The following is a 27,749-nucleotide window of genomic DNA, read 5'->3' on the forward strand; positions in this document are numbered from 1 at the left end:
ACCAGCCAACATCAACGTATCACTCGTAACAGCGGCTAATCAATACCACAGTCTTGCTTTGGGTGCAACCAATCGGTCCAACCACGATGCAAGAGGTCTCGCGTTCGAATCTTGAGTCTACCAGTATGCTAGGTGCAGATCCATGGCTAATATCCATTCAGGCGGCTGAGCCCTTCATAAGAAGTTTCTTTTTTGCTCTTTTGTTTGTTCGGAGTGAAGTTGTGGGATGTGAGTGTGGACTAAGGTGTTGTGTGCGTCGGCAACAGGTCTCCGATCATTCATGTCACTGTTGAGGCGTGTAAGACGACATCTGACTCTCTTGGGGGTCAAACGAACATATCTGTGGAGCCATTGCACAACAAGTCTTGGCGGCGGCGAGCCCATTGCTTCTGGCCACGAGTAGAAGTTTGTTGCGCGTGGTGCACAGTCGCCCTACTCAATCAAGCATCGACTAATGTCACCTAGACAACAGTTACTTTCATTGGGCTGTGCACGACGTGCGACTGTGCACCACGCGCAACAAACTCTTAGGGTGCTCTCGTCTGATTTTGCCGTGTACATGGGACGAGAAGAAAGTAGCCGAGACGAGAAAATAGTTGGGTTGTCAAATATCGTTCATTCATAGCTGTATGTTAAAAGCTCTGTCGTACCACAAAACCACCGCTCGCTAAACGCTCATCATCGTATTGCTCATGCCAATAGCATGCTTCATGTCCTTCTGGGTAGGCCTGAGCGATGTTGGCGACGCAGTCTTGAGTACAGGCGTTGGCTGCGATGACTGTTTTGCAACAGTAGGATCCTCGTCATCGTAATCCGTGTCGGTGTCGGATTCTGAAACGACCGAATGCTCAGACGAAGTGACTAACGAAGGCGTCGCTGTGGACGAGGGTTTCCCTGGATACAAATCCCAATCGTCGGCACCATCTGCTGGGAGTGGTATTGCTGCGGCTTCCTCAACCACTTCTGCTGGGGCTGATGAAATTGTGGCATGAGGTAGGCCGGGCTCAGTAATACGCTCGTAGAAGAGCATGAAGACTCCGCCCTGATCGAGCACCTCCGTCTCCGTCACAGGCGATACATCCTCATCGCTCAACCTCCACCAGCTTTCCTTCCGTTTGTCATGTCCAAGGTCCTCATGTTCGTCTGCTGTCTCCAAGCTAGCGTGCCTTCTGTAGCAGATGTAATGGCCGTTCTCATGCCGCCCATAATGAGTTACCACGGCACTAAGCTGGTAGTGTGAAGATGCATCACCAATTGATAGCATCCACTCCTGCAGATCCAGCACGAAGGGAAACCGCACATTGGCGTAGTTCTTCCGCTGCGATCCTGTCATCGGGTCGAAAACGCTTCGATTGATGTGCACGACCAGAGACTGTGGCGCTCGACCAAGGACAAGCTCCTTCGTCTTCGTGCTGTTCACGAAAGCCTTTGGAAGGATGTGGCAGTCCTGCTTGAGAGTCTTGTCGGAAAAGTCGTCACTATCAAGTGCTTGTTCAATCGCCTGCAACCGCTCTGCAATCTGGCCACGGAGTTCAACGGGCAGCTGGAGCTGCTTCAGCTTCGCGGCCGCCGAAATTAGAGTGCAACTGCGACACTCCACGCCCTCGATGTCCTCACTCTTAGTGTACTCATCCAAGCATGCCTCAAGATCATATGTATTGTTCGAGCCAAGCGGAACCGTCAAGCAGTTGAAGGGGATCATGGAGTATCCTTCGGAGAAGCCGCATTTCGTGCAGGCTACTCGCTGCGCAACGAGGCCTTCCAACGGGTTTCTTGGAAGACCTGGCGTATGCGTATTTGTCTCCGCCTCGGCGCCTGAATCTTGCTCCCTTACGACAGTCTCCAGTCCGGGCTCGGTCTCTGTCGCTGCTACATTCTTCGCGGCTTCCTTGTCTAACTCGTCCATGATCTTGGAAAAGTACTCCTGTGCATCTTGCTGCTGCCAGCTACTCATACTCTTGAGCTTCGCGGGTGTCCAGATATGCTTTCCGTTGTTCGACGGATCCCGCAACTTCGCAATCGTCTCTTGCAGCGAAGCATTGGTCGTGCTACCACTTTCACCAATGCCAGGCTCGGACACTCGCAACCACGATCGCAGACTACCAAGAGAGCTGAGCGCTTGGAGGACGCTGTTCTGGTAGCACGAATTATCCCAGTTGCCCAATCCAGGAGGTACATCGCTCGTAACAGGTGCAGCAAACCCTCCCGTTACGGCAGAGCTCATCCTTCGTACGATTCCGCCACCCTCAACGCCAGGCAGCCTCTGCAAGATTGCATTCCCACCAATACCAAGCATCCTCCTCAAAGCATCGCCTTTGGCGGCATGTGTCTGCGAGAGCATGTCGTTTCTTCGCAGTTCCTGTCGGCGCGCCGAGTCCAGTAGTAATGGTGTCGGGATAATGTAGACCAAGGCATTCCAGAGCATCTCCAGAGGCGAGAGTATCTGGTAGTCCAAGTACTGAAGTGTGAAGTGCAGACCGAAGAGGAACAAGATGCCGCATGCAATTGTTGAAGCTGTGTCGAGGGATGGCGGGAGTCTCTCAAGTTGGATACGCGGGTCCATGACTTTGCGGTATGTTTTGTCGGGACATCTGCGTTTCTGGCGTCGAGAAGAACAGTGATGGTAATGTGCAGGGCGAAGTTTCGGTGGGTCCTCGAGCGTTGGATGTTTGTGTGAGAGACAAGGTTCTGGTGCAAGTGTGCTGCAGCCCTGAGGGTCATCAGATCTGCCGCTAACTTTACTTATCTCGAATTTATTATCGGAAAGTCGTCAACGATGAACACTCTGCTTTGCTCTACATTTCAAGCGACCCTCGTGCTAGTCGCAGTCGCTTGACATGGCGAAGACACCGAAAGTCAAGAAGAGAGGTATGCGACAACAGCTTCATTCGGTACACGTGCAATCAATTGACTTGCGACACAGAGATCAGCGTACATTCCCGCGCTGCCCGCCGCTCGTCTCCACCACCAAGAGACATTGCAGGCAAAAAGGCACCTGCCGAGGAGAGCGACTACACGCCATGGATGCATAATGCTCAAAACGCTGGGATCTCCAAGAAGGCCAAGCCAAAGAAGCTCACACACGCACAACGTCTACGCCAAGAACGAGCACAAGAGAAGGCCGATGCGATCGCGAGTAAGCTAGAGAAGAAGGTCGCAGACAGCAAGAAGAGCTCGAAGAACATACAGTCAAGGGCGGCCGACTGGGATGAGCTGAACGGCAAGCTGGAGGCTGTCGTAGAGGCGAAGAAGAAAGAGGGCAAGAAAGCATCTGGCAAGGACGGTGCCGATGTCATGCTGCCGGATCTGGAGCAACCTATACCTATCCGCAGTGCTGAGATGTCTGGTGCTGAGGAAGAAGAGGTGAAGCCAGCGCCAGCGCCAGCACGGGCTGCGAAAGAGGGAGTTCCAGCGTGGGCATCGATGCACGCTGAGCCTGGGGAGTTTCTTGACGATGTGCTATGAGGCCAGAGTGTTCCACCTGGCACTAACGACTGAATGAAATGTTGAGGCAGTACCTCTCCTGCATGGGAAAAAATGCTAGCACGCTGTCCAAGCACAGCGTTGCACAGAGACACGGCTGGACGTTTGCATGTAACGCAGTGCACAGCGTCTCCCAACAATGGCCGTACAACTCAACCATGCGAGGTCCCATCTATCCCTCGCACGAGCTGCAGGCACGCGAGTGACGCGACAGCGACGGTGACAGCGTTGGCACAGCGATATTCGTTGGTGTAGCGCGAAGAAGCATTGACTGGTGAGCGTTGTTGTCGATAGGTTGTACGGCTAGAGAACGTGCCGTACATAGCGGCGATTCGGCAGACACATCGTCTACGGGTACGACGGGGTTTTGCAGGATCCGGCTGCCGATAGCTATCACTCTCGCCACCCGAATATGGGTTCTGCAAAGAAGTTGACAATAGTTCCACTGCAGTACAGCCGAGATAGATTGATGTGTAGAAATGCAGTCGATGGGATCGGTGATGTGCTGCCTCAACTCAAGCATGCAATATGCCTCAATCACAAGTTATTACAATATCGCAGTGCAATCCCGGTCGCAGCGGCGCAGCCCTACTAGATAGTTTGAGCTCGACGGCAGGGCGTTGATCTCCCCCTGAGATGACATTGGGTTTCGTGCATCGCCGGCTGACCCACCGCAATCTTATTAGCTGTCAACGACCGCTGATCTACAGTGGCAGGCTAAAATCCTTGTAGTAGGATCGGGAGTCTCTCCTTCATCAGCGCAGCAACACCTTCTCTCCGCTGGGCGCTGCTGCTTCCTTGAAATTCGTGTCGGTTGTGCAACCGGGCTGCGAAGGTGATTGAGTTTGGACCTGGCGGCATCGAGAAGCTTATTACCATTCTGCGTCACTGTACCAAGACCAGACAGCGACAAGAGACAGCGGTACAACTTTGAGAGAGGGCATCCCCCTCGAAGGACTCGACAGCCGGAAGACTGCGGCAGGCATACGGGCATTGTCGGGCTGCGGCTGGAATGCGCTGAGTAATAGTAAGTCTTCTGACATTCTTGTCCTCCTGCCCGCTTCGCCAGCAGAGTGCGGTGGGAAGCAACCTTTTCACCTGGACCACCGACCATCGACCGAGGACAAACACCGGCGACACATCGCCATCGAGGACTCCAGTCGTTTGGGCACTGCGAAACAGTGAAACACAGCGCCCCAGCGGCGTGCACTCCCTCGCGTGCGGAACAGCAATCGGAGGGTGGCGGCAGGGACAAGCCGGCTGACATCACTTCCTTCTGTTTCTGTCTTAATCATCTGCTGCACACCTGCCGCTGGATCCTCGCGCGCCTTCTACACTGCCCACACCTGCTATACATCTCAGCCATTGCGACACGGCGACTCCATCTCCACGTGTGTGCCATCCGCGCCCTCACCAGCCGCGCACCTCTACCAATTTCCCTCCGCCAAACACCCATCGCCGACTTCTGGATCCCGCTGCACCCCATACCACAACACTGATACCACACGCTGTGCGCCCGCCGTGCCTGCAGCAGCAACATCATAGCATACCAGAACACCACTAATCATAATATTGCCGCACTACAGACGCCATGCCTGCAATCCGCGCGCTCAATCCCTTCGCCTCCTCGCCCGCCGCCTCTCCTGACACCACCACCCTTCTCTCGGAGAAGGAGCCCATCCGCATCGACGCCAGGGAATCTGTCCCCATCAAGCAAGCGCCTCGCTTCACCCGGCCCAGATTCAATCTGCCCTTTTCAGGCGCGCCCAAGACGCCAAGAGCACAGCCAACAGTAGACACACCACAGCAGCAGTCGAGATTGGAAGCTCCGCACGTTCTCGCTTTCAGGCCGCCCAGCCCACAGATACCCACGCTCAGCCTACCCACCATCAATCTGACGACTGCGACTGGCGAAAAGAGCAAAATGGAGAAGGCCGAGCCATTGACACTTTTCCAGCCACCTTCACCTGCTGAGGCACGGCGGATAGCTCGACAGCATGCTGCATTCGGGCCATTGGGCTCCAAGCAGCATCTCTACTCGTCCAGATTCGTGGGCACCGAGTTTCCAGAACCCATCGAGGATGAGCCGCCGTACTACTACCTGATCACAACCTACATTTCCTATCTGATTCTGATTATATTCGGCCACGTCCGAGACTTCTTCGGCAAGAGATTCAAGCCAGAACAATACAAGCAGCTTCGGGAGCACGATGGATATGCGCCACTCAACTCCGATTTCGACAACTTTTACATTCGACGACTCCAGCTGCGAATCAACGACTGCTTCAGACGACCAGTGACTGGCGTGCCAGGTCGCTTCATCACCCTTTTGGACCGCACGAGCGATGACTACAATCTCACATTCAAGCTTACTGGTACCACCACCCAAACACTGAACATGTCTTCTTACAACTACCTCGGTTTCGCACAATCTGAGGGCGAGTGTGCGGATGCTGCCGAAGCCAGTGTAAAGAAGTATGGAATCTCATTCTGCTCGCCAAGAGGCGATGTGGGCACATCAGAGCTCCATGTCGATGTCGAACGCCAGGTCGCCGAGTTCGTGGGCAAGGAAGCAGCTACCATCTACTCCATGGGTTTCGTGACAAACGCCACCATCTTCCCTGCTCTGGTCGGTAAGGGTTGCCTCTTGATCTCCGATCAGCTCAATCACTCCTCGATCCGATTCGGCGCGAGGCTCAGCGGTGCGGTAATCGACATGTTCAAGCACAACGATATGGACGCACTCGAGCACCTTCTCAGGGAACGAATCTCGCAAGGACAACCACGAACACACAGACCATGGCGGAAGATCCTGGTGGCCGTCGAGGGGCTTTACAGCATGGAAGGCACCCTGTGCAATCTCCCGGGTCTTATTGCGCTCAAGAAGAAGTACAAGTTCAACCTCTACGTCGATGAGGCACATTCGATTGGCGCCCTCGGCCCGCGTGGGCGTGGCGTTTGCGACTACTTCGGCATCGATACCAAGGACATTGATATTCTCATGGGCACCTTCACCAAGTCTTTCGGCGCAAACGGCGGGTACATTGCTGCAGACAAGTCCCTGGTCGATAAGATTCGAGTGAACAATGCTGGAACCATCTTCGGCGAGTGCCCTACCCCAGCAGTGTTGAGCCAGATCAGCTCGAGTTTGAGAATCATCGCTGGTGATCTCGCGCCTGGTCAAGGCGAAGAGCGACTACAACGTCTTGCATTCAACAGCCGTTACCTCCGACTTGGACTCAAGAGGCTAGGTTTCATTGTCTACGGTCACGACGACAGTCCCATCATTCCGGTTCTTCTCTACCACCCAGCCAAGATTCCAGCCTTCTCCCATGAGATGCTGAAGCGCAAGATCGCTGTGGTGGTGGTCGGATACCCTGCAACACCTCTGATCTCGTCACGAGCACGATTTTGTGTTTCGGCTGCGCACACCAAGGATGACCTTGATCGATTACTCGCTGCATGCGACCAGGCCGGAGACATTCTGCAACTCAAATTCAGTTCCGGCATCGCTGGCGGCCAGGAGCCGATCCCCGATGGTCTTACGAACAAGGAAGAGGTTGAGATCCGTTCCTGTCTAGAGGCGGGTGGCAAGCCTGCAGCGACACCCCCGCGGTGGAAGCTATCAGATGTCGTGCGACGAGGTGTACAAGACGTCAAGAAGCCACTCTGCTAGTGCAAGTTCTCGCGAGCAGCAACGAGCATGTTTATGATACCAACGCAAAAAGAACGAAAACCACTAGATACCCCGCCTGCACACATCGAAGGCGAGGCAAACCGCGCCGCAGCATGGCCATATTTGAAGTTCTATGGAGGGACATGGACATGTCACCAGGGACAATCACCAGAAATCGACCTGCGCCGGCCGATAGGTCGACCGAATCACTTTTGTTTCAGCCAGCATTGCAGCATTTTCAGCGACGCAGCGCTTAAAGCATACGATGAGAATCATTGTGAGATGGGATGTGTCCCTATTATTAATGTCTATAGATTCTGTTATGGTAGATGACGTGGGAGGGTGATAGCATGTAGGGAGGGTATGGGATGGAATCATGGATGGGGAAGATAGTGAGTTGATAGTGGAATGGAAGTCTCGGAAGAGTACTATTACCACCCGATGAAATCCTATGTGTTCATTGTCGTTACTCGTTACAGGCGTGATATGGTCAAGTCGTCCTCCCAGCTATTGTACAGGCCTCTCAGAACCAACTGTTCTGCCTTTTGCCAACACCGACCCTTTCCCTTCGATCATCGTAGTACTGTCCGCCATCAGCACCTCAACCGGAGTCCCTGCGGCTCACCATCGACTCCCTCCTCGACCGCCTCCTGTCGCCCTCAAACCCTCTGTCGCGCCCGCGATTATAGTTTGCAAAGTCGTAGTCCTCACTCGGATACTGTGGCAGCGCCCTCTGCTGGACTCTCTCCGCCACAGGGGCGTTGGGGTAATCATTCCATGTGTTCGAGTGGTGCAGCACCGGCCTCCCAGCACGAGACACTCGTGAGTAGTTGATGGCGCGAGGTCGACTGCCATTACCATTGAAGCTGTCTCGACGTCGTGGGTCCTCATTGTAGCTCACACGATGTTGGCGATCTCGATTGGTATACGGCTCAACCACCACATCGCTTTCGTAGCGACGCTGCTGGCGTGGATATGCCGAGTCATAGCGCTCGCCGTCACGACGGTAGGACTTGCGTCCGCCCAGTGTGCCATTCGGTTCGCGGACGGACATTGGTGGGGAGGAGGGTGGTGTGGAGAAACCTCCTGATTGACCACTCCAGTATTCGTTCTCGCGGTAGGAGTCTTCTGAGGAAGAGCGATTGTCGCGGATGTTCCAGGTGTCCACCTTGTTGATGACTTGCTCGAGTCTGTCGCCGATGTTGTCGACTTTGCGTTCCACGCGGGAGTCGAGTTTGGAGTCGCGAGAGTTGCGACGTTCTCGCGAGCGGCTGCGGCGTTGATCTGGAGTTCTGTTGCGGGTCTGGAATTGAGAGTTGCGGCGCTGAGGGTCGAATGTGGGTGGAATATCAAAGGCTTCTGGGATGTTGAATTGTGGTTCCGGCTGGAATGGGTGGCCTTCGAAAGGAGCAGGACCGTGGTGATGGTCGTAGTGCATGGGCTGCTGCTGGTGATGGTGTGGTGGCAGGGGTTGGTGATCAACATGGATAGCACCATGAGGTAGGCCTTGAGGCGGACCTTGAGGCGGCCCAAAGTCCTGTCGGTGTTGGGGCTGATCATGTCTTTGAAGTGGAGGTGGAGGTGGAGGAGGGAAGTCGCCACCCATTCCCAGGTTGGCGAAAGGATCTGGCATACCACCACTCAATGGCATGCCCATAACGTCGTGGTGTCCGAGATCGCCATTCTTCTGCTTGCTGTTCTTGTTTTGATCTTTCTTCTTCGGAAGCGGCTGGTTAAGGTCAATGATCTCCGTGTACTGGTAGCTTGCAGGTCCGCTTGCGGTGATCTTCTGACCTGACTTTGTAATATTACGATCTTGACGTTTCAGGACGACGAGAAGCTTCTTGCAGACGATAGTAGTCCTTCGCCAGGTAGACTCGGCTTTGGTGTAACGCCGAACACATTCCAGTACCCACTCGGCGTTTTTGTCCTTCTCCTCAAGCTGTCTGGTCTCGATGAGTCGTGTGATGACGCCCTGTTGATCAGCACTCAGGCCTGCATAGGTCGTCATGGGTCCCATCCGGCTCTCTTCACGAACTTTTCTGCTGATGTCGGCGAACTTCTCATTGCTGAAGGGCATCATACGGCGACCAACCCGAGACCAGCTTGATTTCTCTCCAGGTCGCGCCTCGAGCTTCTCCAGCATGTGGCCCTCATAGTCGACCTCGACGGGGCCAGACTTCTTGCTATTGTCGTTCTTGTTGGCCTTCTTGGCGTCGTTGTTGGCCATTCTTGGCCCTGAGTCCAGTCGACCACCGGGAAGTAAGTCGTCGTCGGACCAGCTGCCTACGTCGAATTGAAGCATCGGATCGTTATGACCTGGAAATCCTGGTTGTGGTGGCATTGGCGCGTGCGGTGGATGACTCATGCTAGAGCTGACCACGATGTCCGGAGGCAGATCGTCGACAGACTAGGTCAGTTGGACAGCCTTCTCGTACAGAAAGGGTGGCTGTTCGCCTTGATAAGTGACGAGAGGCTCAATGAGCAAGGCAATGAAAGTGGAAGAGATGAAAGAGGGTTCGCAAGGGAAGTTATGATATCGACTGCTTTACGAGAGTTGGGAGTTTTGTGGTTGCCTTCGAAGATGTATACATCCGTTGCCCGTGTGCATGAGCGTTCCACGGATGGCTGCAGGTCGCATAGCCGAGCTTTCGAGCGTGTGATCCGATACTGCTGCATCGTGTGAGCTGAAGACAAGGTCATGAAACTTGATCGCGATGATGATTGCAAATCCCATCGCGAGGCCGCCTTGCTATCTTGCATGGGGCGTATGCCTTAGTGCCTGGCGTTGCCAGGTGAGATCCTAAGGCTACGCGAACCGCAGGCAACCGACGCGTCAAGAAGGCAACACCTACAAGCTCATGTTAGCTCGACAAGCCATTGTGGAACCCCGCGCATGGCAGTGCACTCAGCCTCAAAAACAATGACTGAAAGATAGCATTGTGTCCAAAGCAGAAGTACCTCGCCGTCAGAACAGTCTGGCCAGCGTGCCGCGACCATTGGAAGGTGAACCAATCGCAGTATCGTTAGCGAGCGGCTCGCTGACCGGAAACCTCTGTTTGGCCATGAGCTCCTTGCAGACTGGACTCACGCATTGTTGTTCCGCCCGGTTGACACCCTCCTGAACACATCATGCGTTTGCCTCGAAAAACGCTGTCTCACATAGTGCATTGAATCTTTTTGCGCTGGCCAAGACTCACAAGGAATGCAGTCAAGATAAGCTGTGCCCCTGGCGCGCACGCGGCTACTTAACGTGAACCATGAGATCTCCCAGGTTTTTGTGAGCATGGCCTATAGCACCTTGGTGGAGTACTGCTAATGCAAACACGACTGCCCAAGGGCTGCCGGCTTCATTGCTGCACGTCAGGTGGAAGTTGGCCGAGAGGTCGAAGAAGCGCTGCACACCGTGAGAATGGATGGCGATGGAAGGAGACCCCCGCTTGCTTCGCTGGCATGCTGCAAGCCATGCAGTAGACAGATAACGGCGCGGGCTCAGAGCCTCTCGGCTGACGCAAGCCGTTGGGTTTGTGAAGCTGCAAGAGGGCGAAGTGCTAGGCAGTGCAGTCAGTACCATGTTGCTGGGATCAGAGGAACCTCAGGCGGAACTGTAAAAGTCGTTTAGGCAGCTTCGATAACCCAAGGAGTTGGTGATTCGCGTAGGCGGAGACCGACGCAAGCTCCACAAGATTTCTTGAGATGCTCTCTGCAAGCCGGTGGTCTGGTCCCTCGGTCGCGACATGGTGACAGATGCTCGTTAGGCGTTCCGCTGGCCCTCGACGCATCGAATCGTCCAAATGTCTTCGTCAGACCCGATCCTGATCCTGCCGCTGGGCTACTGGGAGCCGAAGCATCGACCATGCTTTCAAGTGCTCTAGCCAGCATCTGATACCGTGCCGCGAGCCTGCACTACTTCATACGACAGTCATCCCGCAACATCGCTTTGTGACTGTGAGATCGACATGAAGACTGCGGCGTCCAGTGAGTACGTCGAGGTAGCACCCTCAGTAGCGAAGGAGATTGAAGCGCCCTCTGCGAGTTTCAGTTCTCGCATGCCGTAATTGTTGAGCACCAAGCTCGCTTGCGAGATTGCACTTCCCCAGCATTGCACACTCGCCTACTGCGCCTGGTATCCACTCGTCGTTTCGAGGGTTGCTCCGTCGTCAGGACCTCCGAACGCCTGAGGTCTCAAACATGGTAGGACAGGTGCAACTTCCATCGAGCACAAAAGGCGCAGACCAGTTCACGGCAGTCTCGGCAGTGGCGTTTGTGTGTGCAATGGAGCCTCAGTCGTGGAGCATTGCATTCAGCAAACACCAAGACCTGTGATGCTTAGCCGCTGTTGCTGGTGCATTGAGCTCCGAACAGAACAATTGGACGCGCTACCTCATCGAAGCCGGATCTGAACACGCAGCGATGGAATCCGAGCAGCAGAAAGCGATCGACTGCCACTTGAAGGAACTGGCCCATACCATGGCGGAGGCGATCAATTCGAGAGACTCCTCCTTCAGATCCCCAGCGTGGTCGCATGTCTCGTCAGATTTCGTCGCCGAGCCGGGCTTCTCAGAGTGGCCCAGGAGGACGACCAGCCTGGCCGAGTTCCTGTCCCGTTTCATAAGGCACACCGAGGCGCATCCTGAGTACAGCATGCGACTCACAGATGTGTCGACGCGGGTGAATGAAACGACTGGACGCGCATACGTTTGGGTGAGCCTGGACGCCATGGGCTTGCCGCCAGGAACGAGCCGACCCAACGTCGGGACTTTGGACTTTATGTTTGGTGGCCATGGCTGGATCTGCGTGAAGTGGCAGTGCTTTCCTGGCCACTTCGTCGACGTCGGCCTCTGAACAAGTGTTGATGTACAATGTACAATGCACAATGTACAGGACAGAGCAGACACGCGTAACCAACCGCAAATACGCTGACTAAGCGACGCGGCCACGCCTTCCTCAACTCATCCCACCATCGACATCAACATCAACATCGTTACATGTAGTTACCACCACCAGTGAAACTTCTCTCGAGTCCCGACATAGCGACACGATGGCCACGCCAGCTGCAGCAACGCTGCCTGCGGTCAATGCCTTCCCGGCGCCTTTCCCAGCACCCTCCAAATCAGCAGCTGGAGAAATCAACGGCACGCACACCGAAGTCACATCAATCGCCTTCACAGACAAATTCGTCATTACCATTTCGCAGGCCGGCAAACTCGCTCACTGGGTTCACGTCCCAATCGCCGCCGCTTCAGCAGATCCGATGAATCCTGGAATCATGTCGACATCATCCTCGGAGAACAACTTGCTGCCAATGAGCCACCTGACAGCGACTACCGTGCTGGGTGGCACGAAACGCGAGGATGAAGTGGTTGGACAGACGCTGGCTACGACCATTGCGAGCGCTATCTTGATGGCATCACCTAGCGAGGAACGACTCCTTGTGGTTGGTCTGGGCCTCAATGATGCTGCTGGCCATTTCACCGGCAGAGCACAGTTTGATGAGGCTGTGGGATTGGTGCTTGAAGTGCTGTGAGCTGACTCTCGGCAACCGAAATGTCGCCTTCACGGTCAGCCTGCGTGACTTGTCCCACAGCTATGCATTGGCCGCACGAAGCGCTTCACTGCCGGTGACCCGCCTCCTACTGCCAGGCTGGACAAATCGCTGGCCAACGGGTTCCAACCTACTATATAGTGGGAAACAGACGTCAGGATGTTCAGTTGTGACGCCTGGGCAAACGGCACCAGGCTTCGCACACGAAGGCGGGCATGACCCGTGTCATCAGGTACGCAGACGACCGACATGGTAGTCCTTGTCACGGGTCTCAATGCAGACGAATGGCGAAACAGTCGCGCTGTATCTGCATGGGCCTCGCGGGATAGCGAGTCCATCTCACTGCAGGTTTCGATACAGGACGGGAAAGTCCCAAGAAAGGGAAACGATCACAAGAATCGGTCGACAAGCAGTCCTGGCTAAGGACTGTATTCCATCATCCAATACTGGTTTTCTGCTACTGTTCCATGTATCCCTCGCAATGCCATTCCCCGTTCGTCTTCACCACTCCTAGCATGCGGGCTGATGCTTCTCCATGCCTCTAGGCGACACCTGTCGAGCCGGTCTCCTTCACGACGAAGTTGGGCTTCTGTAACTTCGCGTGTTCACCTGTGGCGGCATATACCTTCTTCTCGCCCGTGTATCGGTACACGGCACCATGATTCGGCTTCTGCACCTCGTACTCAAGCTTGAGCTGATTCGTGGCCTTGACGATGTAGGCTTTGATTCTCTGGGTATCACTGATTTTGCCGCAGTCGACGTAGTCTTTGGCGTCATTCACGTTACCGGAGCATTTCACTGGCTTCTTGACAGGCGGATGGTCGGGCCCAGATCCTTGCACAGCAACGTTGAAGCTCCAATCACAGCCAACTGTGCATCCAAAGACGAAGTTCGTAATTGTGAATTGGTTTGGTTTCGGCCCGGCTAGCTCCGATGGTACAGCTGCAGCAAGTGCTGCGCCGGCGAGGATGAGATAGTTGGTGAAGAGCATTGTGATGAGGCCGAAAGCTGGTAGTTGAGCTGTTGATCGATGTCCTGTTGTTTTAATGACTGGTTCGAGAAAGAGGATGTGGGCGCTGCGGTCTTGGGCGGAGCAGAACGCTCCATTTTATCTACAGCGTCTTCGAGCAGCCGAAATACATTTTACATCCCGGCGGACCGATCATCCTGGCAAAATCCAGGTATAGAGCCAATAAGCCAACATCGATCTGGCGGCAGCTAAAAGCGCATTTTACTCGGCTGCATGAAGACGCTGTATGCCTACTGAGTTAATTCGCAATGAATAGCGAACGCAAGGTATCGTTGCAAATACGAGCGGCTTCGGGCTTGTGGGCCTAGAATCATCCCTTCGCACCTTTTGTCGGTCCAAGTCAGTGCGGAGGCCCCGTCTAAGTTTTGAACGTTGCTTGACAACGACAGAGTCTGACTGGCACGACTGGTTCGGTCTGTCGCGGCATGGCTTGCACAGGCAATTTTGTGAACGTAATCCAGCTTAAAGCCCTGTAAGCAGGGTGAATAGGTTTGTCAACGGAAATGCAAAGGGATAACTTGGAGTCGATTACGAGGCCACAAGCTTCGCCGCACCCCAGCAATCGCCGCACCCCAGTGACTTTTTATCATCAACACCACCAATATTGCTCATATCAACTTGACTGTTTTCCCAATGTGTTCGCAGCTATCTGTTTCCATATTGTGCATACTCATATCGCGTAAAAACACGTTGTGTTGCCGAGAAGTTGGTGTTGACGCTTCGGCATGGGATTTTGGTGAGAGCCCCACCAAAGCTTCATGCGCCCGTGTCGAGATTCACGCGTTTCTTGCTTTCTCACCACCTCACCACATACAACAACACACCATGGAGCCCACTATTGTGCCCACAGGCTCTCAAATTCTGTATTCGAGATGCTATTCTGAGCAATTTGAGCTACATATCGTGTATTTTGAGCGTGTGTGGCAATTGATACAAGCCAGCAACACCATGTGTCGGAACGCGAGAATCCGAGCTGGGGTGCGGCGATTGCTGGGGTGCGGCGAAGCTTGTGGCGATTACGAGCAGTGCACGAAGCGCTTCCGACGTCACGCTGTCCGAGTTGAGAGGCTGCTACGAGATCTATATCGGGAGTTGGATGTAGGTCGCCGGTAGTGGTTGCAAGGTGTGGAAAACCATGTCATTTGAAAGTAGTGCCTTACGGAGGAAGCTTGCAACACGAGTATCGGCGCTTATGTAGGGCAAGTTGATGCCCTGAATCAGTCATCGCAATCTCTCCTCCAATACTTATGAAGACTGTAACCCGCATTTCAACCCTGTAGCCGTCATCTCACGCCACAAGGTTATGCTATCTTTTTACAGATTGTGTGAAGATACGAACAGTGAGGGTGTAGGGCCTTGTTGGAAAGTGCGAAGGGTCGATGACTAGGGCCTGCGGCTGGCATTCGTAGCCGCAACGCGTCTTCATTCCTTCACCTCACTCTCTGTCCTACAGCACACCACATACTCCTTCTTCTGCTACGACACTTCAGCTGGAGAGACCAGCAACTTCTCGTACTTGTGGCCAACATGTTTCTCAACACGGAGTCAATTCGTCCTGAACACCCGATCACCCTACGAGCAAGTCACCGAGCGTCATCTGCCATGTTATGTTGAGTATCATCCATGAGCGAGCAAGGAGCTGCTCTGAAGTAAAGTAGATCATACAATGGCCATGTACGGGATAATGTGGTCCGGCTGTGTGCCATGCAACATTGCCAAAGCACAAGATCGATGGTGCACTTCACGCACGGCGAAGCAAGTCGTTGGGGTCAACACAGGAAAGAAGGCAAAGCGCCCACGACAACATCATCCTGTCTGCCTAGCCTGTATACAGCTTGGAGAATGCGCAAGTCTGTTCCGCTTGTGTTTGGCTCGCGAGTAGAACGCTAGCATAAACACCTGGTGCACTCGGCTTTCCCGGTCCGCTGAATCGCGAGTTTTCTAAAAAAATTCAGAAATTAAGATATAACTTCGTAGTATAGCTAGATGCGAGAATACAAATTTCTAGAAATATAGAACTAATATAGATCTATCGATAATTTGAGTTTCGTAATATTAAATACACTATAACTAGTAACTAGGAGTTATAGCTATATATACAAAAGTTTGTCGTAAATTCATCGACGTCGATAAGCGCTAAGACTTTGCTATTCTTTGCTCTCGGGAAAATAGACTCTTAGTATATAGCATTTTAAGGCACGTATTAGATAACGTATATATAGGCGAGCATTTTAGTATATATATTACTATATATAAGCGCTTCGTTATCGCGTAATATACTGTTTTGTTTAAAACGTCGCGGTTTAACGCGACGATCGAGGAAGCCGAGTGCACTAGGTGTTTATGCTAGCGTTCTATCACGCGTGGCTCTTGTCTTTCTGAGACCTCGAACCATTCACCTCAACCGCTAGTGCAATCTGTTGACGCTGGTGGATTCTCCAAGTATAAATATTTTCCTTGCTCCCCGCTCCCTTTCTCTTGCTTTCCTCACGAGCAACGAACAGCAGAACTCCACACAATACTTCGAGCACCCGTCGCAGATAATAACATGGGAAAGACTCTGGGCAGGTGCTAATAGGCTCTTTCAGCGCGCACCCTGATCGGTGCCAAAAATGGCCGGGCGGGAAGAGAGAAGCCTGCGACGCTGATCCAACTTGACCGGCGCATTGATGTTCGTGATCGGCCTTGTGCGAAAGCTGCCACACGACTCGAGCGCCGGAAGATGAGGACACAGTCTAGCGGGACTCTCCTGGACCCTCGACACTTCCCCTAACCCCAGCTCGCCGACCTGACCCCACTTGATCATCAAATTCTTATCAAATTCTCATCAATGTCGACTATGTTGCACGTCGCCGTTGCGCCTCGGGGAGGGCACATTGGGGGGCCCCAACCCCTCCCTCGTGAGGGCCCCCCCTCCCACTCGTTGCCGGCTCGAGTGCGCGGAGAACAAAGATGCTAGGGGGTCTTTAAGGCGTAATGTGAAGTCGTAGTAGTATAAAGTGTCAATCAAAGTGTCGCCAAATGATGGGGTCAGTTCGGCGAGCTGGGGTCAGGGGAAGTGTCGAGGCTCCTGGACTGTTGAGCTCCGATGCTTCCTCGAATGTGTTGCTAGGCATGCTTGCTAGTGCTGTTTGCTAGGCATACTAGTTCGTGCTCGTCTTCCAGCCGATGGCGGCCGGGGTGGACGACCCTCACCTTTTTCATCGTACCTTAGCTTGACGTGCTAGGCGGCGGAGAAGATCGTGCATCCCTCGTGTAATCTAATATCGACGACTACAGTGCCTCAGCACTCGCCTCAGCCTGCAACAATGGGCTTCGCCTGGGATCACTCGGTAAGAGGTCCTCCGGCCTCGTGATACCCTCTTCTCTCAGCAAATCTGTCCCCTCGATGATGAATCTCCAGAAGTTTCGTTGCCCCATATGCTGACTCGCCCCACGACCCTCCCTCAGGCTGGATCTGACATCGTCCACCAACACTTTCAGTTGGTTCCATTCCTGTCTTTCGGCCAAAGCTCTCGACACCATCTCAAGGGCCCTCCAACCTGGCTTCTGCCCAGCTTGTCGACAGCGCTTCAGGAAACCGAGCGCCGTGCTGACGCCACCGGGTAGCAGTCGGTGATGAGTAGCATACCCTTCGATCATGCGGTCGTAGAAAACTGAGTCCACAGGCGCGCCATAACCCTTATTCTGCGACTCAATATATTTCCAAAGTGCCTCCACCGCTGCAAGATCGGGTTGAGGTCGACGCTGGAAGTAGGAGCTCATCAAGATGGTGTAAATGTGGGTGGTTGGCTGAAGACCACGGACCACCATATGATTCATCACGGCAGCTGCACCTTCAGGATTGTCATAGCGTTTTAGAAGGCGATCTATTACGAGCGCGTATCCTTTGACGTCAATGCCGGGCATTTTCGGGTTGTTGGTCTCTAGTGACTTGATGAATGACAGAACCTTCTCTTGCTGCTGCTTGTGGTCGAGACCTTCTAGGAAGCCACCTTCAAACAGTGCAGTCAGGAGCACGGTCCATGTTGCGCTGTCAGCTGCAACGCCCCTCTGCTGCATGTGGCGAAGGAGCTTCAATGCCTCGTCCGCTTGCTCGTACCGCATCGCCACATTCAATAAGACATTGTAAGTAGTGATGTCTGGTTCGACACCAAACGTTCGAGCCCATGTCAGTGCCTTTGGAATTTCTCCACGTTGACTTTGCGCAAGCGATGATACGGCAGAGTTGACAACAACCAGGCTCGGCCGGGGTACACCATCTACAGGGCCGGAGTACTTCGCGAGCAGTTCGGCTCCAAGGTTCTGATTCGTTGCCATCTCCTTTTTGCGTTCGCGGCTGGCGACCTTCATTTCTCGTGCCTTTGCAGCTGCCATCCATTCCTGTGCCATCTCATTCATTGCCTGAAATCCTTCTTTGACCAGCTGCAGCTTGATCAATCCATATATGCGGATTGACCAGGCGTGCTCATCTGGTTGCAGCCCAGCATTCCTCATCTTCTGCCAAAAGGCCTTCATGCCGCTCACATCTCGAACCGCTTGCGCCCCGCGCATCATCACGGAGTACGTCTTCACAGTCGGCGTGTATCCAGCCTGGATGACATGATTCCACACCTCGATGGCTGCCTTAGGGTTTCGGAGACTGAGGAAGGTCAGCATGAGGTGCTCGTAGAGCTCGAGAGGCAGCGCCTGTGAGTCAGCGCCACGTGAGCCTGCAAATGCGTATGTCTCGCGTTTTATCTTCTCTGCTAGTAGCATATCCTGTTGCGCTAGAGCGCGGGCCAGTCTCTTGTAATGGAGCAGCGCGAAGCGATCGGTCTGTGAGACATCCGATGTTGGCGCAGATTCCAATGCATCATGGTCTGGGTCAGCTTCTACTCCTGGTAATGAGTCTGCTGCTGAAGGAGGCGTGCTACCCTCCGCTCCGAATTCTGAGGCGTGACTCGGCCCTGGCAATTGCATGTGCTCAAGGTGTAACCTGTTGCCCATTTCTCGGTAGTATGCAAGCTCAGCAGGGTCGTCCTTCAGGGCAAACAGCTTCTCTTGAAAGCTGTACGGTGTCCGGGGCGCCGGTGCAATCTTAAGCAATTTCGATAGCAAATTGACAAAAGGCAATATGTCAGGCTCAGACGGCAGCGAACTTTTTGAGCGTTCCATGGAGCGCAGCAGTTCTAATGTGACCAAAGCAGAACTGGCATAGTCCGCGTTGCGTAGGATTTTAGCTGGATCTAATGTCGTCGAGGCAGACGATTGAGGCACTGGCACTAGCATGCCGAGCATCTGTTCAAACATGTGGTGCGACCGTGGCACCTGTTGATCGAACACAGTTCTAGATGGCAAGAAATCCCACCCTGATGTCTCCATGGCTGCGACTGTGGAGCCGCGTCTGAGGTGTCTTGCCATTGTCATCCTCCACATATTCACCAAACTTCTGACACCATTCACAAACGCGGTGTTGTTCTGGGTGTTCCCGGCCATGCTGCTGTGCAATTCAGCAAGACCGCTGCTCGCGTGCCAAAGCAAGGGTCGAACGATGGATGGTTTTGCTTCGCTAAAGGAGTGAATTAGCGTCAAAACATCCACTGGCGTTGGCTGTGTTTCCTCCGCTCTGCGTAACGATATGCCCTCGAGCCATTGCTTCGTAGAAAGGGTAAGGAGGCGCCGTAGGGATGGTTCGAAGTCGTCCACCCGGAAGAGAGTCTGCGCATCTTGCCGGCCTAAAGTACAGAGCTGCTTTGCTAAGCCCTGTAGTGCCGCCCATGCTTCTACCCACTGCTGACTCTGCACCAAAGTAGCAAATTGCTGGGCCCCCGTATGCACCGTCGGCGGCAGCCTCGAGGCTCTTTTGTCAGTGACCTGCTTTTGATCGTATGTTTGGCGTTGCACGCTGGAACTCTCGGTGAATTGTGGCCGTGGTCGCAGCTGTGATGTTCTCCTAGGCCCTTCGCCAGTAGCTTGAGACTGGATCGGATGCTCCAATTGGCCCAGAAGCTCCTCTGGCCTTAGCTCTTTGCCGCTGTATCTCCCTCGCGCAGTATTGCTCCTACTTTCGTTGGCCTCATGGCGTCCTGGAGTTCCCCTTCCACCAGCGCCGACTTCCCCATCAAACAGCGATCCAATGCCCGCGCGGCCATGGCCATGCTGCTGCTGCTTCGTGTACGCAGGTTGTGACAGCAAGCGGCCAATGCGCGGCTTTGGCACCAATAGTCGTGCTCTGCATGTCGAGCAGAGGTATGGACTTGCCATTGATTGATGAGCCACGCTATGTTACCATATCTTGGCCGTGAGCTCTTGCAGGCTGCAACACACCTCGGTGGTGCCCGCCGCACCTTCCCTGCGAAAGAGGTCCCTGTCGCGGCCACGTGGAGGCGGCAAGCCACATTTGTGACCGGCATCGTGTGCAACCAACCACGGCTCCACATTCCACATGATCGCAGCTCAGACATCCACTTCCTTTCATTCTCAATTCAAACATCACCTAACATGATAAGCACGCAGTCATAATTCCAGTGCCCTGGGACCACCCACGCACGACCCACACCATGACCACCCTGCAACCACGCCGTCCGTACAGCGAGGAAGAGCTCAAGCAGCTCTATCCAAAGGGCCTCGAGCTGCAGCAAGTCCAGATCTTGCTTCGTCACGGCGAGCGGACACCGGTCTCGGCACGGTTTAAGAATGCTGGCCTTCACGGCACATGGCCATACTGTAAAGCAGCGAACGAGCTGAAGTCTGCCATTCTCACGGCAGATCGGACCTTCGACAATTTGCAGTGGAAGAGGAGACTCGAGACTTTTGGTGAACGCGATTTGCCGAAGCTCGCAGCTGGGCCGAAAGGCGAGATCGACGCAATATGTCAGCCAGGTGAGCTTACTGACAGAGGAAGAGAAACTACACTTGCACTTGGTCAGCGAATACGGCAACTATATGTGGATCAGCTTGGCTTTCTGCCAGCAAGCCTTGACGAGGGTACGCGAGAGTCAGTGAGCTTGAGGGCAACTCCCATCCAGAGGGCGCTGGAGAGTGTTCAGCAGGCCTACAGCGGGCTGTACCCTGCGGCATCGCGAGCCCCGGGCCTTGCGCCCCCAGCAATCGTGCAGCGATTGATGCAAGACGAGACATTGTTCCCGAACGAAGGTGCTTGCAAGCGCTTCGCTGAGCTCTCACACGCCTTCGCAGATCGTACAGCGAAGTTATGGAATGACTCACCCGAGATGCAGCACATCAATAAGCGAATCGGAAAGTGGATGCCCAAGGAGTCACCGGTCGTCAAGGTCGATTCTCATCCGAGACTTTCTGGTGTGATGGACTCCGTCAACGCCACACTCGCGCATGGCTCTGCCACCAAGCTGCCCACCGAGTTCTATGAAGAGCAAGTTCGTGCCAACATTGACAGGATATGCGTGGAAGAGTGGTTCGTTGGCTACCAGGAGTCTAACGAGTATCGCAAGCTGGGCATAGGTGGCCTAGTAGGTGATCTCACGCAGCGCATGGTGGAGCACGTCAACGGTATACCAAAGGAAGGAGAGCGCGAACCATTCAAGATGGCTCTATCTGGATGTCACGACACTACCATTGCCTCAACACTTGCTGCGCTCGGAGGGTTCGAGATCGACAAAGACAAGTGGCCGAACTTCACCTCTAACATTGCTTTCGAACTGTTCAAGCCGAAGCAAGCCGCAGATGGGAAAGCGACCACCTGGCCAAGCAAGGAGAAGAGCTGGTGGTACTCTTTGTTTGGATCACCGAAATCATCCACCTCGAGCGCACGTGAACCATTGTCGTCACTACCGGAATCAAGCAAACAACAGCTTGACCAGCACTACGTCCGGTTACGCTACAATGACAAACCCGTCGTACTTCCATTCTGCAAGCCCGTGGGCAGGCATCTCGAAGGCGACGAGAGCTTCTGCACTCTCGCGGCGTTCAAGGAAGCTGCTGATATGATCACGCCAAAGGACTGGAAGTCGGAGTGTCGAAGCAACCTTGGCACGTCTGCATTCCCGGACGTGATCAGCCCACCGCCAGGAGCCTCGCCACGTTCATGACGGTCTAACAAGTCTAGACTGACTCCGTCAGGTGAGAACACGCCTTCACCGTGAGCAAGCGACACGAACTGCCACACAGAGGCAATACGTCCCAGTCAGATGAAGAACTTAATTAGAGCGGAGCATAAATACAGTGTACATGACGATACACTATACAGCCACAAGGCTTCATAGAGATATTATTGATCACAATCGCGGCACTGGCCGTCCTTTCCTGTTTTCACAATTACCTGCCCACTTCTGTCGTATGCATCTAGATTATATTTCATCGCAAGATCTCACAGCTTCGGACTCAGCTTGCCGGTGCTGCCGGTAGACCCTTTCTCCTCGTCCACAATGCCTCTGGCGATGCCTCTCGCGATACCCATGCAGGTGATCATTGGGTTCACGCCGCTGGCGCTAGGGAAGACGCTCGTATCAGCAACGTACAGCCCTTTGGTACCCCAGACCGTTCCACGGTGGTCAACAGCACTGTTCTTTGGGCTCGTACCCATTCGACACGATCCCATCTGGTGAGCTGAGAAGAAACCAGAACCAGGCGCAGGGAAGCCATTCTTGCGGAGTCTGTCCAACCAGTCTTTGAACTCAGCATCCGTACGTGACGGTGCCTGATTCGCGTGCACAGAGACTCTGTTGGCAGTGTCGGAGTCAGGACGCACAAATGGCTCGATTCCTGGGATGGCAGCATGAATCTCTCTCGCGCCTTCGACGTATACGATCTCCGCCATGCGGGCGATTCCTTCAAGGATGTGGTTCTTGTCGTAGGCGTTGGGTGAGTACTGAACCATACAGCGACCCTGAGCGTCGGAGTAGACTCGTCCGCCGTAGCGGTCGCGAGCCAGGGAAATATAACCAGTCATCCTGCGCATCTTTATAGCAAGCTCCTTCCAGGCCAGAGAACCTGTCCATGGGAGCATGCACAAAAAGGAACCTGGGATCATCGTCGTGCATTCGAGCTTGGCGCCGTAACCGTCACCATCAAGGTTCTCGAACTCGTTCACGACAGATGTCAGGATTGGACCTTCCCATGGTCTGACGTCTTCATCCCATACTGCAGCGAGCATGGAGACTGGGTGAAGATGGAGATGTCGCCCAATGTGCTTGTTCTTGAGGCCGGACCGTTGCAGCAGCAATGGGGTATACATCGAGCCCCCAGAAATAATGGTTTTGCGGGCTTTGACGATGACCTCGCGAGTCGTGCGTTCGAGACCAGCAATACCGCCGGACATGTCACGAGACGTCCAGATACCTCTCACACCAGTGGCCTGACGATCTCCTCCAGACTCCGTGTCATCAAACAGAACCTCCTTGACATCAAAGCCTTCCATAAAGCTCGCACCGGCTTTAGCGGCATCGGGTAACCAAGTCACGGTAGGTCCCTTCTTTCCGCAGTCTCGACATCCTCGCGTGCAGAAGCCGTCGCTGTGCTCTTCGCCTCCGGTGTTCTGCGCAACTGGCTTGGCACTCCATCCCAGCTTTCTTGCGCCCTCGAGAAGTGCAACGTTAGCCTTGTTGTGCTTCACTGGAGCTGTGCTGACTCCCATGCGATCACAAACATAATCAAGGTCAGCTTGGAAGTCGGAGCCATTGAATTGGGTCAAGCCGAACTTGTACGCCCACTCCCTCCTTACGATGCCCTGTGGCTGCAAGCTTGCAGACCAGTTGATCGTGCCGCCACCACCCCAGGTTGAGCCTGCTACAACTGTGATACTGGCGTCGTCTGAAATCATGGCACCTCCATTGCCGTATAGATGCTGAGCTTCGTTGTCGCTCATGGGAAAGTACTCTGGAGACCAGTAGTGACCCTTTTCCACTACGAGCACTTTCAGTCCGGCTTCAGCCAGAGTCTTCGCCACGACGGCACCGCCGCAGCCGCTGCCTACTATCACGACATCTGTCTCAATGACCTCTGGCTCAGCAGTTGGTGTCGCTGCAGGTGGAATCTGAACGAAGCGGAATGGGAAGCCAGCTCCAGCCAGCCCGGCATTGATCGGTATCTTCGGATATGCTAGCAACTCTCCGATGGTTGGCGAGCTTCGAATCCACAATACGCGTACTAATGTTACGAGCGACCTGTGGAGTTGCCTGAGAAACGGTAGTCGCGCGTGCGCCCATCCGAGGAGAACTTGCTCTCGGTCCTGAATCGGTAGGCAATCAAAAGCTGTAGCGTGGCCAGTGAGTAGCAGGGCCCCAGCTCGTGTACTAGAGATCCCGTCAGCTGGTGTTGACCCGCCTCATGTTGGGTGGCTTTTATTCGGGATTGGGTCGGCAGTAGACCCTCTTCCTGCAGATGTGCGGCATCAAGATGGCGTACGGCAGTGCATGTATATGATGAAAAGTGGAAACGGCTTACTTGAGAGCATTCAAGATGAATAAAAGGCCGTTCCTGGAGGTGTCGCTCATGGAAAAGGAGAGCAGCCTAGTGAAGTGCTCCCTGAACTCTGGCTGTGTCGTGGCGCTCTCGCCGAGATATGCCGTGGCCAGGTCTGCATTGCTAGGGTCCAACCTGGCCAGAGTCTGGATACGCTTGGCTGCGCCATCAAAGACCTCTCGCCGCAGAGGATGCTGCAGCAACCTGTTGCCCTTCGAAGGGGAGAAGGACGGCGTGACAGCATCGGCTATTGCGGCAAAGATGCCCCATTGCGCGGCGGACAGCGGATCCTGGCTGGGCAGCGGTGGGAGCGGTGCTGCCGTGGCTTCGACGGGGAGCGCCGACATGATCAATAATCCGGTTGCCTATCCAGGGTTTGCGCAACACGGCGGGCCGGATGCCGTCTGCAAGAGTGATGAGGTGAGGTCGAAGAAGTCGCTAAGCTGACTCTGCGGGCACTGTCACATGCGGTAAAGTCTGACAAAAGAGACGGACGAGAAATATTGGTCGCAGTGCAACGAGGCGTGCGACAGGTGGCTGCTGTTGTAGAAGGCGAGCTGGTGCTCATATCACAATCACAATACAGTACATGTATCGTTGTCGTTCCACAGCGTCGTGCGGAGCGGAACTTACGAGGCTCGTTTCATGGCGACAGCCAGCCGCCGAGGCAGGGAGCGAAACGCCGAGACGAATTGTGATAGAGTGAGGGTCTCGCTGCGTGGAGCGTGGAGGCGTGGAAGACTTCGAAGCATCCACGACACGGCATCTCCGCTGCTCGAGCTTTCTCCACATGATGGACCACATACCACATCTGCTGCGAGTCTGCCCTGTGCCGTGTGCCCTGTGCCGCGTGCGCGGTGGCCACACGCTTGCGCTTGCGCTCTCCGCAACTCAGTGAGACACATCAAACATGGCATTTCCACGATCCAGCATGTCGCCGGTGGCAGCATCGCCTTCTTATCTGCTCGCGACGCTCACCAGACTCCTGGGCAAAAGCTGCCCAGGTGGTTGCTTCAGACCCCAACAGCGCCTTGCTTGACCCCAACAGCGGCTTCGTGCTAGCCGAATGGAGAGCACCCTCCCTGCCACAAAAGATAAGGATTCGACCAATCACCGCACGCTCTGCGCGTGTACAGCTGGCTCATGATTCGTCGCGTGCGGCAGGCGAATGCAACAGGCCTTAGTAAGTTAGAGCAGACCAGCATTCCCGCTTCTCATCGTTCCCGAGTCGATCAGAGTTGTGCATCGCATCGTCGCTATGGCTATGCGTTCCGGTTCATTTGTCCTACCCTTGCTTGTGACTGCCAACCGCCCTCCGAAGCAGAGTTGTAAAGTGCTGCGCATGGCCCAGCGTGCCCAACCAACCAGCGTGCTCCCAGCGTGGCGGACCGCGCTTGGGACTGCCGTAGTGGCGCAGACACGCGATGTCCTTCTCTGTCTGTCTGCTACTAGCTAGTCAGCCGTAGGGTCGTTGGTAGGCTCCACTTCGCCAAAGCCGTTGTGAAGCTTAGCGCGCTGTGAAGCGACCTTGTCGCTCGCCAGCAGGGGCCCCGGCCAGAGCCAAATATTATTACTACAATGGCTGCCCTTGTGTATGCCGCCTGCTGCATGTCCATTCCTTTGTTGATCACGATGTGCCGGGAATGATAGGCATTCTGTGAGACACTACCGACCGCCGTATCGTTATCACACGCGACTCGCCAATTGGAAGGCTCTCATCGACGCCAGAATTCGGTACACGATCTGCTTCCTTGCTGCTGCTATCTGGTACAAGCAGGCATCGCCAGACCGCTTCGAAACAGGAGACCGGACGACGACGATATCAAGTCGCTGTCGAACGACCTGGCCTCCGTCGAGTCTTGGTCTACTACCTCTGGTCGCTGACTGAGGAGAGACAGTCTACCGATCCCGCCGTCTCAACTCAATCCATCGAAACGCTCAATGATCATTCCCCGACGATCGTTCTGGCACCTTAGGACTCGACCATGATGGCAACCGCTACTCTTGCGAATCCTATGAACAACTCAAACTACTACGTGAACCCGCCCGCGGGCCCCTCGCCGCCTGAGGCCTACCAGTATGGCAACAAAGGCTATGCTTCGGCCTCGGGTACCCCACCGTCGAGCAATATCTCGCCAACGAGCAACCACTCCGCCTTGAACGTGCGACAACTGCGACAGCCACGGCAACCACTCTACACTCCAGCCGCTCTTCGGCCTCCGAAGGATGCAGGCACGCGACCGACGGACATCCCTGGTCGACCTCGTGCACCAGACACACCGCCAGCCAGCAACGAAAGCAGTTTCGACAGCGCAAAAGCAGAGTCGCCTGCAGTGATTGAGTTCGCTGCTGGCATGCCATTCGGTGCACACACGGAGCAGGATGTCAACAGCATGCGAAGAGGCCTGAGCCGAGCCGCGAGCGAGGACTACAACGAGGCCGAGCTGGGAGAAGTCACTGGACCGCCAACAACAGCCCACTGGAAGCCCGACGAATCTGCGCCGTCATGCTATGTATGCAACGAGTCGTTCACCTGGTACTTTCGTCGACACCACTGTCGACGCTGTGGAAACCTTGTATGCGACTACCACATCAAGAACAGCGTCCCATTGGATCAGAATGCGCGCTACCACCCACAAGGCCTTGACAGCAAAGCCTGCAAGCCATGTTTTGACGGCTGGAGGGTGATTAGGAAGCTTCACCACTCCCGTACCAACAGCATCGCCGAGTCCAGCAGCTCCGGCGGCACCGCCATGCCCATTCCTAACCTTCGCCACCGACGTGACGATGTCCGTATCGGCAGCATGGCCCGCTCAGAGGGTGGCATGGTCTGGAGCACATTCTAAACTTGACATACCGTATCGACATCCTCGATCCACAACGAACAAACACAACATCGCAACATTACTAGCGATGTACTATTACGACTTTTAGCACAGGAGTCCACGGCGGCCGGTTTTGGTTTGGAGGTTCTCCAATTTGGGAGGCTATCACTGCGTTCAAGCGCTTCGCTTCTTCACCATTGCCTAGGCACTTTTCTGCATATTAGCGTTGACGATTAATGTGATACCCCAGTGCACACAATAGATCGTATGCTTGATCTGATTATTTTACAACGGCGTTACTTGGGATGCGGAGAGGCCACGAGATGGGAGGGCAAGCCTCGTAGGGGAAGCGAGAATTTACTGTATCATTAGCAATATGAGTGCGCACAACAACGAGACGCCTAATTATCATCATCAACACATCAATGCTCTGCCCACCTTCATCTGTGGTCTGATCATGCTTCGGCGTCGCTGTTTGACCACATGCAGTTGGTCGACCGGCTTGGCTAAAGAAGAAGCGGACTCAAGTGAGGCGTCAGCTAGTGACATCGGCAAGTCAACGATTGGACAGAAGTGAATCCTGGCAGAGGCTGTCGCTCCTTCCCTCTTCGGCACAAGCCAGGCCTTTAACGGCAGTCAGATCCCTGCAGCTCCCGTACAGACGCTCCTACTTCGGCATCGGTCTTCACACCACGCAAGCAAAACAAGAATAATACATCACCCGTATAGTAGCGCTACAACGCCACACTGCTTCAATTGCAAACGGAATGC

At 54.4% G+C, this 27,749-nt stretch overlaps 11 protein-coding genes across 11 annotated transcripts; 6 read left to right on the top strand and 5 right to left on the bottom strand.

Annotated features, from left to right (window-relative positions):
* Positions 1-667: 667 nt before the first annotated feature.
* CLAFUR5_02834 (Ubiquitin carboxyl-terminal hydrolase 1) lies at positions 668-2,563 on the bottom strand (the record flags this gene model as incomplete). The annotated part of the gene is made up of 1 exon (XM_047901982.1): positions 668-2,563. The coding sequence occupies one exon, from the start codon at positions 2,561-2,563 to the stop codon at positions 668-670; it is 1,896 nt and encodes a 631-aa protein (XP_047757714.1).
* A 274-nt stretch (positions 2,564-2,837) lies between these two features.
* Positions 2,838-3,465, top strand: CLAFUR5_02835 (uncharacterized protein; the record flags this gene model as incomplete). Its single annotated transcript, XM_047901983.1, has 2 exons — positions 2,838-2,868; positions 2,924-3,465. 2 exons carry the CDS (start codon positions 2,838-2,840, stop codon positions 3,463-3,465), a joined length of 573 nt encoding a protein of 190 aa, XP_047757713.1.
* Positions 3,466-5,074: 1,609 nt separating this feature from the next.
* Positions 5,075-7,159, top strand: CLAFUR5_02836 (Serine palmitoyltransferase 2; the record flags this gene model as incomplete). The annotated part of the gene is made up of 1 exon (XM_047901984.1): positions 5,075-7,159. The coding sequence occupies one exon, from the start codon at positions 5,075-5,077 to the stop codon at positions 7,157-7,159; it is 2,085 nt and encodes a 694-aa protein (XP_047757716.1).
* Positions 7,160-7,760: 601 nt separating this feature from the next.
* CLAFUR5_02837 (uncharacterized protein) lies at positions 7,761-9,503 on the bottom strand (the record flags this gene model as incomplete). Its single annotated transcript, XM_047901985.1, has 1 exon — positions 7,761-9,503. The coding sequence occupies one exon, from the start codon at positions 9,501-9,503 to the stop codon at positions 7,761-7,763; it is 1,743 nt and encodes a 580-aa protein (XP_047757715.1).
* A 2,069-nt stretch (positions 9,504-11,572) lies between these two features.
* On the top strand, positions 11,573-12,004 carry CLAFUR5_02838 (uncharacterized protein; the record flags this gene model as incomplete). The annotated part of the gene is made up of 1 exon (XM_047901986.1): positions 11,573-12,004. One exon carries the CDS (start codon positions 11,573-11,575, stop codon positions 12,002-12,004), a length of 432 nt encoding a protein of 143 aa, XP_047757718.1.
* A 196-nt stretch (positions 12,005-12,200) lies between these two features.
* On the top strand, positions 12,201-12,686 carry CLAFUR5_02839 (uncharacterized protein; the record flags this gene model as incomplete). Its single annotated transcript, XM_047901987.1, has 1 exon — positions 12,201-12,686. The coding sequence occupies one exon, from the start codon at positions 12,201-12,203 to the stop codon at positions 12,684-12,686; it is 486 nt and encodes a 161-aa protein (XP_047757717.1).
* Positions 12,687-13,245: 559 nt separating this feature from the next.
* On the bottom strand, positions 13,246-13,695 carry CLAFUR5_02840 (Ecp20-2; the record flags this gene model as incomplete). The annotated part of the gene is made up of 1 exon (XM_047901988.1): positions 13,246-13,695. The coding sequence occupies one exon, from the start codon at positions 13,693-13,695 to the stop codon at positions 13,246-13,248; it is 450 nt and encodes a 149-aa protein (XP_047758472.1).
* Positions 13,696-17,007: 3,312 nt separating this feature from the next.
* CLAFUR5_02841 (Pentatricopeptide repeat-containing protein) lies at positions 17,008-19,212 on the bottom strand (the record flags this gene model as incomplete). The annotated part of the gene is made up of 1 exon (XM_047901989.1): positions 17,008-19,212. One exon carries the CDS (start codon positions 19,210-19,212, stop codon positions 17,008-17,010), a length of 2,205 nt encoding a protein of 734 aa, XP_047758473.1.
* Positions 19,213-20,276: 1,064 nt separating this feature from the next.
* Positions 20,277-21,782, top strand: CLAFUR5_02842 (putative acid phosphatase; the record flags this gene model as incomplete). Its single annotated transcript, XM_047901990.1, has 1 exon — positions 20,277-21,782. The coding sequence occupies one exon, from the start codon at positions 20,277-20,279 to the stop codon at positions 21,780-21,782; it is 1,506 nt and encodes a 501-aa protein (XP_047758474.1).
* A 278-nt stretch (positions 21,783-22,060) lies between these two features.
* On the bottom strand, positions 22,061-24,500 carry CLAFUR5_02843 (Long-chain-alcohol oxidase FAO2; the record flags this gene model as incomplete). Its single annotated transcript, XM_047901991.1, has 2 exons — positions 22,061-23,984; positions 24,136-24,500. 2 exons carry the CDS (start codon positions 24,498-24,500, stop codon positions 22,061-22,063), a joined length of 2,289 nt encoding a protein of 762 aa, XP_047758475.1.
* A 1,638-nt stretch (positions 24,501-26,138) lies between these two features.
* On the top strand, positions 26,139-26,999 carry CLAFUR5_02844 (Phosphatidylinositol 3-phosphate-binding protein 2; the record flags this gene model as incomplete). Its single annotated transcript, XM_047901992.1, has 1 exon — positions 26,139-26,999. The coding sequence occupies one exon, from the start codon at positions 26,139-26,141 to the stop codon at positions 26,997-26,999; it is 861 nt and encodes a 286-aa protein (XP_047758468.1).
* Between the last annotated feature and the right edge of the window lie 750 nt (positions 27,000-27,749).

Source organism: Fulvia fulva, chromosome 2, assembly GCF_020509005.1.
Source record: "Fulvia fulva chromosome 2, complete sequence".
NCBI lineage: Eukaryota > Fungi > Ascomycota > Dothideomycetes > Mycosphaerellales > Mycosphaerellaceae > Fulvia > Fulvia fulva.